The sequence below is a fragment of the Anabas testudineus genome, chromosome 7 (assembly GCF_900324465.2).
Source record: "Anabas testudineus chromosome 7, fAnaTes1.2, whole genome shotgun sequence".
Classification (NCBI taxonomy): Eukaryota; Metazoa; Chordata; class Actinopteri; order Anabantiformes; family Anabantidae; genus Anabas; species Anabas testudineus.
The window spans coordinates 9,092,419-9,110,329 of NC_046616.1; the positions used below are offsets into that span (position 1 = coordinate 9,092,419).

General features: G+C 40.1%; 3 protein-coding genes across 4 annotated transcripts; all 3 read right to left on the reverse strand.

Annotated features, from left to right (window-relative positions):
• Positions 1–36: 36 nt before the first annotated feature.
• Positions 37–3,897, reverse strand: LOC113167564 (serine/arginine-rich splicing factor 6-like). 2 transcript variants are annotated; one of them, XM_026368295.1, is made up of 6 exons: positions 3,700–3,897; positions 3,180–3,313; positions 1,401–1,519; positions 1,112–1,314; positions 940–1,017; positions 37–804 (listed from the first exon to the last, which is right to left on the reverse strand). In XM_026368295.1, the coding sequence occupies exons 1-6, from the start codon at positions 3,804–3,806 to the stop codon at positions 381–383; spliced, it is 1,065 nt and encodes a 354-aa protein (XP_026224080.1). In that variant the 5' UTR covers positions 3,807–3,897; the 3' UTR covers positions 37–380. The 2 variants fall into 2 exon arrangements, with proteins under 2 accessions (XP_026224080.1, XP_026224079.1); XM_026368294.1 differs by having other exon boundaries at positions 3,153–3,313.
• Positions 3,898–4,811: 914 nt separating this feature from the next.
• On the reverse strand, positions 4,812–10,084 carry eif2s2 (eukaryotic translation initiation factor 2, subunit 2 beta). The gene is made up of 9 exons (XM_026368955.1): positions 9,949–10,084; positions 8,354–8,537; positions 8,149–8,249; positions 7,901–8,024; positions 7,718–7,818; positions 7,336–7,484; positions 7,114–7,170; positions 6,209–6,294; positions 4,812–6,096 (listed from the first exon to the last, which is right to left on the reverse strand). The coding sequence occupies exons 1-9, from the start codon at positions 9,961–9,963 to the stop codon at positions 5,921–5,923; spliced, it is 993 nt and encodes a 330-aa protein (XP_026224740.1). The 5' UTR covers positions 9,964–10,084; the 3' UTR covers positions 4,812–5,920.
• An 818-nt stretch (positions 10,085–10,902) lies between these two features.
• On the reverse strand, positions 10,903–16,614 carry LOC113167923 (charged multivesicular body protein 4b). The gene is made up of 5 exons (XM_026368876.1): positions 16,304–16,614; positions 13,976–14,153; positions 13,427–13,541; positions 12,494–12,620; positions 10,903–12,121 (listed from the first exon to the last, which is right to left on the reverse strand). Exons 1-5 carry the CDS (start codon positions 16,485–16,487, stop codon positions 12,057–12,059), a joined length of 669 nt encoding a protein of 222 aa, XP_026224661.1. The 5' UTR covers positions 16,488–16,614; the 3' UTR covers positions 10,903–12,056.
• Between the last annotated feature and the right edge of the window lie 1,297 nt (positions 16,615–17,911).

Consider the following 17,911-nt stretch of genomic DNA (forward strand, 5'->3'; position numbering starts at 1 on the left):
CGTTAGCAGACTGGGGACAATTACAATGTAAAATGTATCAAATCAACTGAACAAGGTCTGCTGCAATGATGAAAAATAAAAAATAAAGACAACTTAAATTTTCTTACAGCTGGCTAAACAGAAATATGCTTAACAATTAAACACTTCAAAGAAACTGAAATTTGTGAGACAGTGATGTAAATCAGCTCTGTAAATATTTAAAGACAACAGAAAATTCAGAGATCAAAACAATGCTGCATCTAAAAACTGTTTGACTCGTGCACATTTGTAGGAGAAAAGCAGACAAGTCTGGAAGCACAAGCCAGTATGACAACACTGCTCATTATGTACAGCATAAGGATCAAGCTCAATGACGAGAGAAACACTCATCCCCAATTCCACTAATCCTGAGAAGCCGATCTGGACCGTGAGCGAGATCTTGAGCGGGACTTTGAGCGGGACGCTGAGCGTTTCTCCCTTGATTTGGATCGGCGCTCAACCTCATGTGGGGACGGGGAGCGGGAAGCGGATTTGGCGACACGCTCCTCCTTCCCATTCTCAACTGGGGAAGCTGAACGACTGCGAGACTTCTTGTCACTAGACCTCTCCTTGGACCGGCTGCGAGAATCCCGCTCTGACTTTACCTTAGAGCGGCTCTTGGAACGGGACTTTGATTTCCGATCGCCTGAACGGGACCTGGACTTACGGGATCGCGAACGAGATTTGGATTTATGGGATCGAGAACGAGACCTGCGATTGCGAGATCTTGACTTCCTTCCAGATCTGGAGCGGGAATGATGTCTCTTGTTGCTGCGGGAACGAGACCTGTAAAGAATAAAAGAAATATTTTTACTTAACTTCACATTGTGACTGAAGACAAAATGCTCTATAGTTTAAATAGCTATGCTAGTACTTCTACCAGCATGTACTTTATGATAAATTATAATTTTCTGTCCCGACCTGGAGTGGGATCTGGAGCGGCTTCGAGAGCTTCTGCTCCTGCGGCTCCTGCTGCGGGAGCGGCGGCGACTACGAGATCTGATGATGATAGCAGAAATGTTAAAAACAGGTCAATCCTATGCTTGTCTTACTAAACAAATCTATGGTCAAGAACTTGAACAAGTGTCCCGACCTGGAACGGCTGCCAGAGTAGGACTTTCGTCTGCGGGGCCGGTCCTCCACCAGACGAATCTTCCGCCCGTTGATGTCGGTACCATCAAGCTTGTCCAGAGCTCTCTTCATGTCCGAATGGGTGCGGAACTCAATCACTCCCTCGTTGGTGCGCTCTTTGTGGGCGTCTGCGTACGTCACCTCTCCTGCTTGACGCATAAAATCCTGACAGAAAATTTGGAGAGAAGAGGATTAAATATATGCTGACCATACAGTCTAGGAGTCTTCATTATCCGAGTTGAAGAGTGTACCTTGAGATCCTGCCAGCTGCAGCGGCTAGACAGATTCTCCACGACGAGACGATACTCAGTACGAACTGGAGGTCCATACTTATCCCTGCCAGAGCGGCTCCTGCTGCTGTAACCGCTACCTTTAAAAGAACAGCACACAAAAATGTCAGAAAAAAATAAAATGGCCAAGAAACAAAGAACTTCAGGGCTGGGTTATCAAATGAACACAAGGTAGTGACTGGCCAGATAAAGTCCACAGGGATATAAATTTGAACTTTAAGGAGTCCCTCTGATCCCATTTTCAAACACAAGGCTTCATGTAAAAGATCTACAACCCACTGCATGGGCTCTTAAAAGTCTGTATAATTCAACATTTTGAAGTTGCTCTGCTGCAAAGAACACCACTGCATCTGTTTCCGGCAATACAAAGCCTGTCTTACTTCGGGACATCACACTGTGATGCTTTAGCTGCATAAACAAATGGACAGTGATGTTCTTTCAAGACGTTTGACCCTGTAAAACAAACAGAAAGGAGGAATCCACATAGGTTGCGGTCAAGGACACTGATCTATCATATTGAGTAAGAGCGGCGTAAAAAAACATACACCAATGTTTTGTTATTCAATATTTGTCTGGATGTCAGCGTGAAATTTTGTTGTCCTTTTTTTGCACTTACAACATTTCTTTTGATTGTAAGTTCTTTACTAGAGCCGATCCACTTATGTTTGCTGTCAGGTCAACATAGAAACCAATGGCAATCCTCACCATCACCCCTGGTCTATTGGCAAAAGGCTGCTGTCATCATGGCTTCCGGTTAGGTCAGCCAAGGATCAAGGGGGGGGCAAAGGTCACACACACATTGTAAGGTGAAAGCCAAGGCCAAACGGGACAGGCAGTCATCTTAGCCAGTCATCTTTAGCCTCAATGGACTCTCAGCCTCAGCCCGCAACTGGACTCTTTCAAATTGAAACATCAAGGACTTGTTAATGTTGAATATAAAAATATATACCAAAGTTAAAAAAAATACACATTTCACATGAAAATGTTAAATGTGAAAATCTAATGATTGCACTAAACTACACTAGCCTGTATGGATCTAGCATTATTTTGTGATGATCATTTGTAATTAGCTTTCCTCTGTCGTGCTAACAAATTGGAAATGTACACCCTCAAAACATGGCTCACCAAAGTAAGATAAGCGATCCCAGACAACTGTGCAAACTAGACTCTTCTGCTATTAGAGGGCTCTGACTTGCAGATTGATGCTCCCTCCCAAACATGAGCCACAGAAAAAGCTTGTTTGTGTGATCACAGAGGGGCAAAAACCTGCAGGTCACCAACCCTTTGATGAAACTAAAAGCAACCTTTCAGCAATATTATGTGGAGGAAAAAAGTTAAACTGGATTGCCTGAACAAGAAAAATACAGATCAGCCCTGGTTCAATAAGTAGCATAGCTCACGCTATACTACTAAGTTAACACATGTGTACGTTTATGCAGTATACTATCACTTATATTATAGCAACTAGTGTGCATGCAATCAGAGCCATAATAAACGTTTAACCACGTAAAACATTAACGTGGGATTCAAGACTTCCGGTTGTAAACCGTGTCAGTGTATCTGAAAGTCAGCTGAACTGGTGAAAGACCTGAAACATTTGCTGCAATTAGCGTCAGTATGAATCAACAAAAACAGTTGTTTGTGCAGTCCACATCGACACCTCACCCCAGGGGGAAGGGGAAGAGAGGGTATCTTGTAATAGACTGCACTTACTGCGCCCACCACCCCAGTAACCCCCACCGTAGCCATCTCGGTCTCGCCGCGGCCCCCGGGCATGTTCGACGATCACCCGTTCCCCGCACAGCTCCTTCCCGTTCAGCTCATACACGGCATCATCGGCGTCCCGGTTATCCTCAAACTCCACGAATCCGTAGCTGTAATAAAAGAAACTGCGTAAATATAAACATGTAATACACAAACAACACCACTGTGCTCATTCCACCAACGTCAGCTAGTTTAGCTTAGCTTGGGCCGCTAGCTCCGCGTTTTAGCAAGCACAAAGACGCCATGTTGGCCATGCGACATTACCACACGGGCACGACTAAAGTTAAGCAAACAAAGACAAATTTCATTCGTAATGCTCACATTATAGCAAAACGAACCCCGATAGTTTACACCACAAGCCGATTTAGCTGCATCAATAAAATATATTCACTTAGAATAGAAATTAGCATGTGCTGGTGTTGACGTCGTTAACATGAATGCTGCCTAGGAAACGTTAGTTTGCTAACTCGCGTTTGCACAACCACCGACAACTCACCCATTCTTTAGGTCAATTTCCATGAGTTTTCCATATCCGCTGAAAAATCGCTGAATGTCCTTCTCACGGACATGATAGCTGAGTCGTCCGATATAAACTCGAGGCATGATTTTCACCTTAAGGTGTAGTTTTCGACAATGTTCAACAACAGCTCGTAAGCAAGCTGAACGCAGCCGTTTACTCCGTGCTCTTCGCCGCCAAGAAAGTATCTGCGCCTGCGTCACACCAACCAATCAACGAGTAGCGGATGTTAGGACTGGAGAACTTCAAATTAAAAGCCTCAGTTTATAACTTTTTTTTTATAACACTTAAAAGAGACAGGTGGTTACACAAAACTAGCAGTTGTCTCAAAAAGTACACCACTACAAGTACCACTTTATACCATTTGTACCATTTTATAAAAGGACAGACTTTTAATACTTTAATCTTAGTAGTTTCCATGTAATATCTAAAACTACTACAATGTACATCCAAGGCCAGATTACAGTAAACCTACTATACATGGTAGTTTAACTATTCCCTACTAGACCTGCCAACTAAACAGTGCTCTAGAGCTGAAATTATTATTTGAATAACCGGACACAAAACTAATTGTCAGCAATTAAGATATTGGATTTATAGTTTTTGATATGTTATAGAGAAAAAAAAAATCCAGCTGGTACCAGCTTCTCAAATGTGAAGGTTGGTTAATTTTGTTTTCTATGGTAGTAAAGTCAAAATATCACTTGATTAACATGTTAATGTTGTTTTGCCACTATTTTCTGACATGCATGCACCAAATAATTATTAAAAAAATAAATATGTTGGTTTCAACCTTACAATTCTCCCATCATACAATTGTACTTGTTTTATGTAGGTTTTTGTGCTAATAACATAACATGAAAAAAAAGCAGTACTATAGCAACCATACTTGATTCACACAATTCAGGTACTGTAAAATGCTGGCAGGCGAGAAGTGAACATGCCACTGAGGAAACAATCTCTGACCTTCAAACATACGCTCCAGTTCCTTCATTGGTTTGCTTTTTATGACTATTGATATTCACCATGTTAGGAGGGATATTCATTTATAAACTGTGACAATGAGGATGTAAGCACAAAGAGAGCAGTAATGGAGAGAGAGAGTACAATATTTTATTTTTGTAAAAACCAGGTGTTAAAATTATTCCAGCCAGACCTTGTTCTCAAACAAAAACAGAACCAATATCATGTATCCAGTATCAGTTGACTTAAACTCCTCGTAGATCCGAGGCACCCGCTCAGAAGCTGATTTTAGGGGAAAGCATTCGGGTGCGTTTGTGTTAGGGGACTGACATTAGCTCAAGAAACCTAATTTTCTTGACAAAATGAATTTTATTAATTTTCACAACCTTTTTCTCAAATCTTCAATAATTGACAAAATGTGTTGATCTCAACGTTTGGAAATTAAAGAAATAAAACACACAACTGCTTGTTAATGCCTCAAAAGCACTCAAACATTTGTCTCACACATGTTCTCTATTTAAGTCGACCTTTTGGCTCCAGTAGTTTGACTCTGGTCATTGTCTATTATAAAACAATGAAAATAGGAGGGCACAGACTAGTTACAGTGACATATTCCTGTATGTACTCCAGTCTGGTGACTTTACTGTTTATCTTATGTAAAAAAAAAAAAAAAAAAACAGGAAACAAACACAGGAACAAAACCACAAGTTTTAGCAAAACTGAGCTCCAGATACCATGAGCAACAAGGTTACCAAAGCTACTGAGCTCTACTATTGTGGATCAACACATCTTAACTTTATTTGGTTGGTTCCATGGAGAAATGTGTTCCTTATGTGAAGAAATATTCATTCTGTATGAAAGCTGGAAAGAAAAAAGGACAAGGAAGGATTCAAGCCATGTTAAATCACAGTTCTCTTGCAGGAATCAAGAATCACAGCAATGGAAAAAAAAAACCTAGGTGGAGGGATCATCAGCCAGACAACAAAATAAATGCCTCCAACAGTGTATGTGGTACACATTATCTGTTTACGGTGCCTGAACTCCATCTGTCAGCTTTAGATACTCTCACTCCCTGCGTGGTCAGGCCACGACACCATTAAACAACAGCCAAACCCTCCCACAGTTCGATTCAGAGAGTCCTTTTAGCAAATCGAGGGGGCATCCGACCCCAGGTTTGGCCCTTCTTAGGGGAAGAGGAAGCCGAGAGAGGAGGGGGAGCCCAGTTTAGGTGGCCTATTTAGTTGGCCTTGGCGCGGAGCTGCGCCCTCTTGCCGGTCACAGCCTGGAAGCCGGTCTTGATGCTGGCGACAGAGCAGCGGGAGTGGCACGTCTCACACTGCAGGAAATAGAGGCGAGTGTCTTTCTGGAGGATGGTCTCAGGGGAGCGGCAGGTGTGACATGTCACGTATTCCTCTGCAGAGATGAGATGAAAGTTATTAACACTGTATATACCTTTTTTAGTGGAGAGAGAGAAGTCGCGAGATTTGTGTTGTACTATAAATAACAAGCTTAATTCCCCACTTACTGATATATCTTCTCAACACATTTTCTATCTGTTTCTGTTGAAATCTGCCTTTGATCACAAGCTGGTTATTTCCATCTATGGAACCACTGTTAAGAAGAAAGGGCACAAACAAAAAACAAAAATCAAAAGTGTGTCAATTGGATCAGTATATTATTGTATTTACGGACACTAAGGTTGCTTTCACACCTACAGGATTTAGTTCGATTAAATCGCACTCAAGTTCGTTTTCCCTCTTGGTTCGGTTCGTTTTGTCCGGTGTGAACACGGTAATCGCACTCGAGTGCGCAGCAAAACAACCGCACCGAGACCCCCAAAACGAGGTGGTCTCGATCCGCATCATCTAGCGAACTCTGGTGCGGTCCTCCTGGTGGGAACGCGTACCGAACCAAAACGGGACCAAACGCTATGAATCTCGTGTTTTGAGGACTTTGGGTAGTGTGTAGATTCACATTTCTTTCGTTTGTCCAACAAAAACATGCAGCCTGATTAATGGAGGACAAATGTGGAGACGTGAGGAGGTGAAGTGTCTCACAGACACCAGGTCTGAAGACTCTGCAAGCGATGTAACGTAATAAACAATAATGAACGGGATGATCGATCTGCATTAACATTTATAGTTAAAAATAATCTCCCTACTGTCACACAAACGTACAGTAGAACAACACTTTATCTTCTTCCTATTATTATGTATTTACTTATTATTTCCAGCGGCAGAAACAATCTGACCAATAAGAGGAGAGGATGTTCTCACGTAGTTTGAAGTGACGTGTTTTGGTTCGTTTGGATTTTTACTCAGTGTGAAACGAAACCGAACCGAAGAGAAACTGATACAATGTTACAAACTCATTAACTGATTCGGATCAAAGCAAACGAATTAAGGTGTGAAAGCGACCAAAGAGATGTACCTTGTTCCCAGCTCAGCCAACAGGAAAGCAAGGAGATGTTTAGGCTGACGATGCAACCTGTGGTGAAGTACATGAAAGTTCAGTTTGTACATATCACTTGTTATGTATCACAAAAAGAGGAGAATTTGGATTTTGAAAAGAGTTTAAATCATCAACAAATCAAATGGGTTCGATGACAACAGTGAAATCAGTGTGTATGAGGAGGCAGAGTGGGACGCTCACAGTTTGCAGATGTCTGTGAAGTTGACAAAGGAGGTTTTCTTGGTTCCCACTCGGACGACCTGAGGAGGCTTCATCACAAACTTCCTCTTCTCTCCAGCCACCATGTCGGGGTTCTTCTCTCTCATGATATTGAAGACTCTGTTCAGGAGCTGAGATGAAGATGATGCGAAGTTACTGCGACTGTAGTTGATGCTGACGTTGTTTAAGTCGGGATGATTAAATGATTTATATTCAGTGAGCATGTGGGCGCATATTATCAATTCAATTGTTATACAAGTCCAACAAGGACCTGGCTCAGCATCTTCCTCGTGTCGGATGGGTTGCCCGTTTATAGTTCACTCTTTGTTGGGTGTATATTTGTGCGTTTCTACAGGCCCCATACCTCATCATAAGTGTAGTCTCTTTCAGAGCCAGCCCAGGCAGGTCCTGTGGAGGAGCTGAATGATATTCCATCATTGTTCTTCCCCTCATCGTCCTCCAATGCTGCAACACATTATACAAACAAGTTGTTACATGTGTCTTCCTTTAGTTTTGTTACTTTAAAGATGAGGCGATTTATTCTCACCGTCGTCCTTCTCCAGCAGCTCTCCTTCATCAAAGTCCACTTTCTTAGACTTTTTCTTTTTGGTAGGGAAGTCCATACTGTCATCCTCCAATACCTCTGTCTGTTCTCCTTCGATTTTCAGTTCCTGTAATTGAAGTGAAACTTAATGATGAGATGATGAGCACTGACCAATAATGTTAGGTAATCAGAAAAACACTGGAAACAAAAATACAGACAGAAAAACCGCTTGTTGTTTGAAAGTGGCTGACCTTTAATCCCTCTTCGATGTCATTGTCAAATACTTTCTTGGGTTTCTTCTTCTTTTTCTTCTGGTTGAAGAAGTTCAGGTCATTCAAATCATCAGATGGCTCTAGAAAACAAACCAAACTTGATTCCGAACATAACACAAACCAGCAGCTAAATGGACATCACAAGAAAACTTAAATGAGAACCGAGCTTTGTTTTTATTCAAACCTTTCTTCCTGCTTTCATCTTCATCAAAATCCATCTCCTTGTCATCTCCAGCCTCTGGTTCTGCCTCCTTCGCCTCCACCTCTTTAGCTTCTTCTCCTCCCATCCCTTCTCCTCCGTCCTCATCCAGCATGAAGGGCTTCTTCTTCTTCTTCTTTTTCTTGGTCATGTTGGGATCAAAAATCATCTGTAGGAGAGAAAAGCAAAGAAGGAATGAAGTATGACACTGTGAAATATGTCTTTGGTGAAGAAAAAACAACTTTTCCCAAAGAAAACCATATGCTAGCCAAGCAGAACAGAGTGAGATGGGGGAAAGGGAGGATCAAACAAGCCTTTTTTGTCTAAAGGCAAAAGAAACAAAGAGGTATTATAACACATGCATGTATTCCATCACCTTGAAAATCATATATTGTATCATGGGAGATCTAGAATTAAATATAAACCCTAAATTAAGCATAATATGTCCACTTTAAAGTGACTTCACTGCAGGTCACTTCCCATGTGTTTAACTGTGTGTGATAATGTGTAGTCACACCAACTAAGACAGAGGGGAAACACATTTCAGCATTTTGATTCTCCTATTTCCAGGTCAGCTCAGAGGCTACTCTAACTCTTACGCCATACTTATAGTTATTGTGTCACTGCTATCAGTATAATCCAGGTCTAATTTTAACAAAGAAACTAAACATGGTAATTGTACTGTATATAAAACAGAGGTACCCTGGGGTCCCTTGTGTTTGACATATTCTGTTTCGACCAATTTAACTGATTTAACCAGAGAGAGTTAATCTGCAAAAATAAATATAGTTGTAAATGGAGATTAACACCACGTCATGCTACTTGCAAAAGTGCTTTGAGTTGAGGTAGGATTTTGACATTGTTGTAGATTTGGTCTTATGTTGTGTAATTTAAAAGTCCTAGTTTTAATGACTCTTGTCATGTAATTGATCTCATTTTCTGAAACACTGTAGCACACAAGCTGGATGACCTGACAAGAACTGGGGATTCTCCCTCATTGTTTATTATTATTATTATTATAATAATATTATTATAATTAAGAAAAAACACCTTTTACTGAATTAGAGCTCATACAACAAATAAAAATAAATATCTATTGTATTTAAGTGTAGTGTTTCGTGACAAGTCATGCAGTTGTTTATATACTATCGTTATCTCGGTCTATACCAAACATCTGCAGCTTTTTGTTTCTACCTGACATTATTCACGTTAACATCGCAGCTTAACGTTATTTAACAGCTAGCTAATGCTAACTAGCTAGCTTCAGTCCCTCAGTTTGAGTCATCCAGTAGCTGGGACATGGCGGATTGACACACCACACTGAGTATTAATATTCCACACGATGTGATTCACCATGATCCAGTTGTGTATCAGTTATTAGTTTTAGCATTTTGACTGCTCGGGTCATTGTTAGCTCGGCTACAGCCATGTGAGAGATGCTGCGGACAGGGAGGGGAGCAGCGGTGCCGAGGCCCAAAGTCATTATCATCACTGATCTGAGCCGATAATTCACCTAAAATCATCCAACAACTCCACACAATGACACAGAGTAAACAGTGGATAGCCTAGGGGTCACTTACCTCGTCTCCAGACATGTTTGCGCTCTGAGGATCGGATAAAACCGGGCTACTTTTCAGTCCTCGATCACTACCACACGACTGCGCCGAAAATTTCTTGCATCAGCGTTAAACCTCAGTACGCAGGCGTGAAGTCGCCAAATCCCGACGTCATTATTTCGCGACGGCGCATTCCAGCTAAGAGGTGTTCAAAAGCAACATCGCACAACAAAACCGCTGATAAATGTTTAGATTGTGAAGTTTTAAAATCTTAAAAGAGTTGTTCAACCACAGAAAACTAACACATTAACGGTTTATATGAAAGTGACAATAATTCTAGTGTTTTTTAATAATTCTACTGGAATAAATTAATTTGAGAGGTTTCATAAATGCCAAATCCATCAGCTCAATCATTGAGATAATAATGATCAGATTTAATAAATAATACAATTTTGGAACTTGATTGGAACTCATTTTTTTGGTATAATTATATTATATATATGCTATATAAAAAATTTTTTTTTTGTTTTGTGTTTACACTCAGCTTCCTTGTGACCCCTTAGACAATGTGACATATCAAGAATACCATTTCATAGTCTGTAAACTTTAGGCATAAAGCTTGGCTTGTTTTAAATATTAAACAATTTCCTACTTGTGCGCTTTCTAATTGCAGATGCTGATCAAACAACACTTACATGAGGTGAAGTGATAGCAGTTAGTCATTCTACTCAGCAGCCCGAGTCAGGTGGGACTGAAATTTCTTAAAGGGTGTGAATTTGAAATTTATACTCAACTACTAAGTGCAGCAGTCTCCTTCGGTAGGTATAGGTGACAAACTATTACGATGAAAAAAGATAGAGTAAAAAGATCAAACTTCCACTACAATAAAAGAATTGAAAACCTTTAATGATTTTGCAAATAATATTCTCATCTGGATAAATAAAACATAGAAATGCAAACATGCTTGTCCATCCGTCCTTGTGTTACATTTTTTAATGTAGAAAATGTACATCATGACTTTGTAAAACTAAGGGAGTTAACCCCAAAACGCTGATGTTGTAGATTGACTACAATCTAATCTTTTATAAACCACCATCTTCTTCTGAATGCAGTTAATAAAGTGTGACAATAGTTTATTATTATTTTAACATTATACAATTTGAAACGAAAGAAGGACCGAGACAAACGGAGCAGGATGAAAGTGTTAGGTTAAACATCTCTCTGTCTAGCCGTGCGTTGTGATCTGTATTGTGATTTCCTGTTGTTGCATGCTTCACACAACTTCAACAGAACCTCTCAGTGACGGCAGAAATACAGTATATAAAAAGAGACACATTTGAGATATTTACACCAAATAACAAGAACCACTGTGAAAACGCCTTTGAGGGGGGGGGGAGTAGCCGCTGAAATGGCGACAGAAGGCAAAGAGTTGAGGGAGGAGGGACAAAACACCCAGGCTGAAACGAAAAAAAGAGGTTCTGATTCAAACACACACTTCAAAGCTTCTTCACCCAGCACATGCTCAGCTGCTCTCCTATTTTTAAGAGCAGTCAACAAAAAACAGGGAGCTAAGGACTGTTATTTTTGTCAAAAAGGAACAAAATAAACATCCAGCAAGTTTAACGCCACAAATGCAGGAAAATACGTGAGTCAGAAACATATCTTTGAGCATTAGGCTCCCAAGAAATTTCCTTTGTCACAGCCTGTAAAACTAACCTGACTATAGCTCCATTATGGCCAGAGAGCTAATAATAATAGTACATATTAATAATGAGCATAGTGAGTACTGAAACAGCTCTGCCCAGTGCTGCTGACTGCTGAGTGCTAGTATTTGTATTAAAACAGGTGGTAAAAATATTAGGTGATTTTGCGACAGAGCTTTGACATTTGAAGCCCCAGACTGGCTCGTTTTCCACGGAGCACCAAGGGGGTTTTTAGGGAGTGATGGGAGACAGGAAAAGAAAGACTACAGCATCTTTGCTTTTTTTTTTTGTAGTGTTACATAATGTAGACAGTCAGCTCTTCTCAAACACACAAAACATTCATACACAACATCCTATCAGTCCATTCATTCCCTCTTGTTCTTTCCTCTTCCCCACTGTGATGCAGGTATGATGTGGCAGATGATGCGTTTACATGGCTCCCATCGCCCAGCGCTGCAGGTCCTCCATGTCGTCCTCGTCCTCCTCTTTCTTGGCTTCAGGGGAGGAAAGACAGAAAGAAAAGGAGGTGAGGTTACACTGGTTAAGTTTGGCTGAACTCTGCTGATTTCAGGCCTCCGCAGAGTCTATATCAGCTGAGCTTGAAGCAAAATGTCTTAGTTTAGCACAAAGGGAAACAGCTAGCTGAGCTCTGAATAAATGTAACAAAATCCGTCTACCAGCATCTTTACAGGTCATTAGGTTCACATGATGCCATCTTTGCTTAATCCACACAAAAACCCAAATGCAAATTTGGTGTTTAATATTAAATAGTGCAGCACATAACCCCCTGTAAAATGCTTAACAACTGTTTTGTACTTACTAAACAAATAAAATACGCTGCCATAGTTGATGCAAGTTATTCTTACCAGGTCTGGAGGGTAACGAAGTAGAAGGCACGTTGGGCAGGGGGACGTTCTCCGGTCCCCCAATCTCCAGCAGGTTTTTGTCCAGTTCCTCCTGTTCCAGCTCATCCAGCTCCGCCAGCAGTTCATCCTGAGAAAGAAAGCAATCCACACAAAAGAATAACATAAACACACACTCTGTCAGATAAACCAGAAATGTAATGTTAGGTATTGTGAAAGAATCAAACGTATGAGTGATTTAGGAGAATCTGTGGCATCATTTTATCTGGCACGGACGTCGAAATTCACAACAAATCCACATCTGTCGTACAAATACAACATCTTTCTTCACAAGGGGAAAACACATATAAAAAACTAAGGCTGCTGTAATCATGATGGCTCTACTGAAAGATATTTTACTTTTTTTAAACATTATGTTCACTGACATATTCCAGCATTCCAGCGGCTTCTATATTTCTATTTTAATTTTCAATATATATCACACAGAGTTCAACATCTCATTGAAAGTTCCATTAAAACATTTCAAGTCAGTGGACTGAGAATTTGTGAAAGAATGTTTTCAGTCTGAATGACAGCATCTTTCGTGAGGTCGCTCTGTGAATAAGACCATTCAAATAGCTTTAATGCCACAGTAATGACTCAAGAAACACAGAGGTCAATAAGCAGTGTTCAGCCTGATCGGTCAGAAAACAACTCAGGGACGCGTCAAGGATGAGGCTGAACTCTTTATACCAGGATAAATCTGTGTGAAGGCACCAAAAAGCACACAGGGTCTGAAAAGATCCCTTATTCACGATGGCTGTAACGGCTGCTGACCAATAATACCTCTGGGCCATCACTGGTTAAGTGTTTGTAACAGGAACCAGTTCAGAATCACATATTAGAAAATATCACATAGAAACCGGTCAAAATAATCTTCTCTAGAATGTCACCTACCTCATCAAACTCCTCTCCAAAGCCGACAGGTTTAGAGATGGCGTCAGAGATTTCCTGGGCCAGTTCCTGCTGCTCTGTAATGTCCTGCATCAGGTCGTCCACTTTGTCAATGTCCCTGAAACAACAAAGAGGGAAGCTGAGTAACACTGAAGGCAACATTATGTATTTCAAGTGTCATTCACCTACACACACTGATACATGGGCAGAGTTGTGCATGAAGAAATGCGAAGGTAATCTCTGAATGCCTGTTTTGTTTATATTCTGCATATTTACCTATTCAGCCACAGAAGCCAATTATAGATTCAAAAAAACATCTGATGCTGAGGGGTATTACTCCATATGCGTAAAATCCTCTGCATTTTGCTATGCCTCATAATCTTTTTAATTGATTTAGAACAGACTGGATTGTTTTTTATTTTCCCTGTTGTTGTTCATGAAGAAATTTAAGAAACAGCTGGCAACAAATAGAATAATTTTATAAGCAGGCTTAAATTAATGAACCAGTCCAACTTTGAAGAAACTTATCAGTGACTGGGTGATCGCTCGTACATGTTTTCATGGGCAGACTTCATGGCCTTGGCAGCGTAGCCCAGGTTCTTGAGCACTTCAGTGTTGGTGTTGGCGTTCTCCAGAGCCTCTCTCTGGAACTCGATGGTGGAGAGCGTGCCATCAATCTGTGCAAGCTGCTTCTCATATCGCTTCTTTCTTTTCAAAGCCTGCAAAGCCGCTGAGAATTGAGACAAACAGAGAAATGATGAGAAAACAAATCGCTGAATACAATTTCACAAAAATAGAAGTCCTGCTGTAAAGTAAATCTGTGAATCATGGAGACAGTGATGTCATGGAGGCTTAAATAAGTTTGCAGTGTTAGTCAGCACCACATCTTATACTCCGTAAAATTACAACGATCTGCTTTGACAGGCACTTGGCAGACAAGATGGAAAAACTGGAAAGTAGAAATTAATCAGCCAGAGCAGTCACGTGACCATAATTAAGAAATGACTCAGACACCTGATAACTGGCAGTGATACTAAAAGAGAGCATCATAATGGACTTAATCATGCTGTAAACCATTATGGACTTGGACAGAGCTTACACAGAGTATTCCAATACAAGAGGAATTCATTGTAACACCAAGTCGTTTAAAAATGTCATGATCGGCCAATGATTCCAAACTTGATGGACAAACTGATGTACTAGTGGGGCGTGGTGATATAGATGTTTATTCTAAGCGTAATCGAAATTAAATTTGTGTGTAAATAATTTATTCATTGACAAGATCAACACTTTTGTTTGATATCAACATATCTACTACTACTACTGGTCAGGAAATCCAAGTTAGACATCTAATGCTGCTTAAAGGAAGACCACCTTCGACATTAGTGACCACTCAATCTACTGTTTTGTCAGATCACAGTTTTACAAATAGTAAGTTTTAAGTATAGTGTCTTCAAAACTACTGCCTAGATGGTTACTGATCCCAGAGAACTGGTTGTACTATTTTCTGTGAGCACATAACCTTACAGTTAGGCCTAAATGATGATCATGATGATAAACCTACTACGAAAACAGTACATTTATATCCCTTGCAGAACAAACACTGTCATTTTGACTGACTGACTACCGGTACTTGTGAGCTTTCCACTAAAATATACTGGAGAAAATGAACAACAACATACCCAATAGATGTAAACGTTTGTCTTTTATTTGTGTTTGTTAGATTATGCCATTCTGGCTTTACCTGGTTTTGTAATCTAATTCACCAACAGTATCAGAATAAAAAACATGAATGATAACTTTCCTCTTCTTTCTTTCCGTTTCTTTGGCATATGTTGGTTCCCTTGTAGTATCATTACCATCACTTTATAGAAATCTTGAATACAAGATCGAACAAAAAGTGCATATTCATCAGGGACACGTGCTGGTAAGACAGTCTTATGTTGGTGGAGACACAGAAGTAGCATAACAGCTAGTGGCCATTAGAAGTTGAAATAAGTTGAACAGTATACCACTAGAAAATGACCACTGCAACAGAACTAGTATGCAATCAATGATGCTGCTTAATATTGTTTTATGATTACTCTAATTACATGATGCTTGCTGGCTGTGATAATGGGATAAGGGATAATTTAACAAATTACATTTTCAACATCAGCTGAAAATAAATCTTTTGGCTACAACTGGCACATTTACACTAATAAATGTGATTAATATGCTCTGACCTTGAAATAGCAAACATTTTTTATCATGTTGTGTAAGTGTTAGACTAAGGTTTAATGGTCACTGTAACATTTTTCTTTGGTTGCACTTGTTTCCTGACATTAGTAGCTTGTATATTAACCTACCAGGCAGCTGTAGGACCTCCTGCAGGTCTGCAGGTTTCAGTGCACTCTCCTGACCAACATGCAGACACACACCCACCTCTCCAACAGTGTTATCACGTCTGTTTAACATGTGAAAGTTGCATGTTCAGCCCTTGTCCAGTCACTCTTTGTCAAGATCCTTATGACCAGTCTGCCTGCAGCAGTGTCTGAGTCGGTTGCCACACCTTTAACTAGCAATTATGTTTTTTCCACTGTTACCGATTGACCGTGGATTGGATCATCTCTACATATATGTCCAGACAAAGCATACAGACAGCGTTACCTCAGTGAAATTACCTCAATAGTAAATAATCTGACACATAGGGACCAAGCGCCCACCTCTGGTGTAACCATGACCGCGACAGTGACGCTTGGTGAGGCTGCCAACTGTTACGACAGCTCGGCAAAGTTAGCCGACTCAGCTAACATGCTAACATCCATCTTTGGGTTGTTTACAGCTCAATTTAACGATAATTAGCTGAAGCGATGAGGAAATCATCCCCTTATATCTCACCTCTTTTGTTTTTCGTGCCGTTTTTCTTGGCGATTTGCAGCTCCTGTTCGATCTTTTTCTCTAGAAATTCCTGTTTCTTGGTTAGCATCTCCTCCGTCTCTCGGAGTTTCTGGATCGCCTCTTGGGGGCTCGGCCCCTTTCCCCCTTTTCCTCCTCCTCCAAATATCTTACCAAACAATGACATGTCTGGGATGCTACAACGCACTAAATATACAAAAATAAAGTAATCTCGGCTACCTCGCTGCTAGGCTACACTGACACTTCGCCCTAGCCTGAACCAGGATTGTTGATGTTTTTCCACTTCCTGGATAAGGCCCAATGACGTCATGTTGCCGATGACGAGGGGGGGTTGCTCGTTGACTCGGTCGCCACCTGCTGGGCAACTGCAACACTTTCAACGTGTTTAATAAAACCAGTACAGCTGTTTAGCTGCAGCAGTGATAAGTAAATATGTACATTTACTCAAATACTGTACTGAAGTACAGTTTTAAAGTACTTTCCTTAAATATTTCCACCTTATGTTACATTTACTAAACTACAGTTCAGAGGTAAATACTTACTTTACTATAATATTTTCTTTCTAAATGCGACAGCCTTTTATGAAATTTAGTTTCACTGGTGTGTAGTCACCAACATTTCCTTTCTACATTTTTTTATACTACTGCTACTACTCTTAGTTTTAGACTGTAGAGAAATGTGATTTGGGATGCAGATGTTTAAAAAGTACGTTACTCAGATTTATACCTAGTATTTTTGTACTTTTGTTTAGGGTAGAAGATGTTCATTAGGGTAGAAGATGTTTTTAGGGTAGAAGATGTTCATTAGGGTAGAAGATGTTTTTAGGGTAGAAGATGTTCATGATAGAGTGAGGTGGAAAAGGATGATTCGCTGTGGCGACCCCTAATGGGAAAAGCCGAAAGAGAAGAAGATTTTTGTACTTACAAAACTTTTTCTGTTTCTGCCAACTATAGATGATTGACAGAAAATTAACTGGCAATTCTACAATACAACTAGTAACACTAGTGTATTATTTTTATCATTGGCAATTGAATTTTGGCCCTAAAAGCGTGATGTGAGATCTTCAAATCTTATTGATATAATTTAAGAGGCTTCTTGTATCACGAAGTTTGAAAATACTTAGCATATTCATAAGATCCTGTATTTTTTCAGTGAGGGAAAAGGAGATTATATGAATTACATGAAACTGATTATTAAAATAAGAGTAGATGTATGTTGAAAAACAAGCCTTGAAAGGATCTTTAAAATGTAGTTGAGAAGTCAGAAATATACAAGAGACTAAAGAGTCAAACTGACGCAGCACAGGTGAAGACATTGTGACTTTTACCCCCAAAACACTAAATACTACAATTTTAACAATGCAACCAATAACAGGTTTTCTTTGTATGGCCTTTAACTGGTAAATTGATTTTATAAATCCTGAATTCATCTTTTTTTCCTGCTAAATACTTAACATCATGTTAACGATGAGCGTGACGTGTACAATCTGTGGCTCGCCCCTTTAATTTACTAAGCATTGCCTGTGATTCTACCAACAAACTGTTTTTACAGACATGCACACACTACATCTAACTTAAATAAGAGAAAAAA